The sequence below is a fragment of the Rosa chinensis genome, chromosome 3 (assembly GCF_002994745.2).
Source record: "Rosa chinensis cultivar Old Blush chromosome 3, RchiOBHm-V2, whole genome shotgun sequence".
NCBI lineage: Eukaryota > Viridiplantae > Streptophyta > Magnoliopsida > Rosales > Rosaceae > Rosa > Rosa chinensis.
The window spans coordinates 36369633-36371907 of NC_037090.1; the positions used below are offsets into that span (position 1 = coordinate 36369633).

Here is a 2275-nt window from a genome sequence, read left to right on the forward strand (position 1 = left end):
CCAAACACTTTGCCACTGCTAATTTTTCCATTGACAACTCTTATAAAAAATCAGTTTACCAAACACTCAGCTGCTTTGCTTTTCAGTCACTTATTCTCATAAATAAGCAGAAGCCAGCTTTTCTAAAAAGCCCAGCCATACCAAACATAGCCTATATGTCTATGTTTTCATCTATTTAGGTTTTCCTGCTATGTATTCCTTCATCTCAAATTCTCATAATCTCAATTGCATCTCTCTTACTGGAAACATTCTTGGTATGATCTTTGATTTACAAAATAAAAAAAAGAAAGGAAAAACAACATAAATAGATATAATTAAAATAATATTCAAATTTGACATCTTCATTAGAGTCGAAATTGACTATGTCAATTTTACCGTGTCATATGTCAAATTTAAATTTAACCAAAACCAAAAGACATTGAGATGCTCTTAGAGTAATTGCGTGAAACAAACGAACTCTTCCTTTTGTTTTTGGGTTAACCAAACGAACTTCATTGGGTTTAGGGAAGCGAAAGGTGAGATTTCAAAAATGAGTTCTCTAGGAAATAGCAAACTCAAGGATCAAGAAACTACCATTATACTCTTGAGACTTCTCTCTCTCTCTCTCTCTCTCTCTCTCTGTAGAAAACCCCCAACTCTGTGTTTCTGCATGGCACCTAAGCACCCCTCCAATGCAATGAACAATCCCCAGTCGTCGTCGGAGGAGGACGAGGAACCGTCATCTTCGGAATATGAAACAGCCTCTGAATCCGACTCCGAAACTGAGTCGGAGTCCGACTCCGGCTCCGTCGGGGAGACAGGAGTGGCCAATGCCAAGCCTATTGCTTCCAAGCACGTGGAGAAGGTTACGCCGCCGCCCAAGGCCACCAAGCCCTCCGCTAGTCAGGCTAAACCCGGTACCAAGCGGCTCGGCGGCGAGAGTGAGTTGATTAAGGACTCCAAGAAGGCTAAGAAGAAGAAGGGAAATGATGAAGAGGACTTGAAGAAGGCCAAGAAGAAGAAGGGAAATGATGAAGAGGACTTGAAGAAGGCCAAGAAGAGGAAGGGAAATGATGAAGAGGACTTGAAGAAGGCCAAGGAGAGGAAGGGAAATGATGAAGAGGACTTGAAGAAGGCCAAGAAGAAGAAGGGAAATGATGAAGAGGACTTGAAGAAGGCCAAGAAGAAGGGGATTGATAAAGAGGACGATGGTGTAGAAGAGGAGTTGGAGAAACCCAAACAGCTGTTCCAGAGGGTTTGGAGCGAGGAAGATGAGATCATTTTGCTTAAAGGCATGAATGAGTACACTATGGAGAAAAGGTTGGACCCTAGTGCAGATGTGAATGCATTTCTTAACTTCATCAAAGGCAAGTTGAAGTTGAATGTTAGCAAGAGCCAGTTACAGGACAAAATTCGTAGAATGAAGAAGAAGTTTGAGAACATTGTGAACAACAAGTACAAACCGACCAATCCTCATGAATGGGCGGCTTTCGAGTTGTCGAAGAATGTGTGGGGAGATGGTGAAGATCTAGCTGGGAAGGTGGAACAGCTCAAGTCTAGTGGGAATGCTCAGAATATGTTGAGGGACGTTCTTGGGTTTGATAACGGTTTCAAAGAGCTTCGGTTGTCGGAAACTATTGTGAACCAAGGTCTGCAGTGGATTGGGGAATCAAACTGTGCTGAGCTGCTAAAGGATAGGTGGAACAAGCTGCATGTTGCTGAATTGGAGCATTTTGTTATGAAGACTGAGCTTATGAGAGATCTGGCCAAGTTGATATTGGAGGCCCTTAAGTCATCAAATCATTAGAATGGTGGTAAGGATAACTCTATAAGGGAAGATGATCATAATTTGACTTTTGTTGGTGGAATCCATGGTGGGTATTGTACTTTTTGTTTTGTTCGTGGATTTCTACATCTACTTTACGGTTGAAGAAGTAAAAATATATTAGGCCATGTATTTAAATTCCCTATGTCTATCTTGACCATGAAATGATGAATCTTTTATCAATTTCCTGCACTTTTCTAAGTCCCTGCCTTTATTTTTACATGCTTGTTTCCTGTCAATTCCTAGCTCTAAATTGCCAGTCATATATAGCTCCAAATCCACCAAATTCTGATGGAAAAGTTGCAATGTAATCCTGCACTCCAACCAAAAGATATGAGGACTGTTTCGTTAAAGATTGACATTTTGATATAATTGCATAATATAAGGTTTGGGAGAGGTATAAACATGATATATGTGGAACTTTGAAGTAATTTACATTTTTGATGTTTGATCTCCATTGTTCTTGTTTGC

At 40.5% G+C, this 2275-nt stretch overlaps 1 protein-coding gene across 1 annotated transcript; it reads left to right on the top strand.

Moving 5' to 3' along the window:
- The first annotated feature begins 522 nt into the window (after positions 1-522).
- On the top strand, positions 523-1991 carry LOC112194932 (probable transcription factor At2g01370). Its single transcript, XM_024335194.2, has one exon. The coding sequence runs from the start codon at positions 530-532 to the stop codon at positions 1784-1786; it is 1257 nt and encodes a 418-aa protein (XP_024190962.1). The 5' UTR covers positions 523-529; the 3' UTR covers positions 1787-1991.
- Positions 1992-2275: the final 284 nt, after the last annotated feature.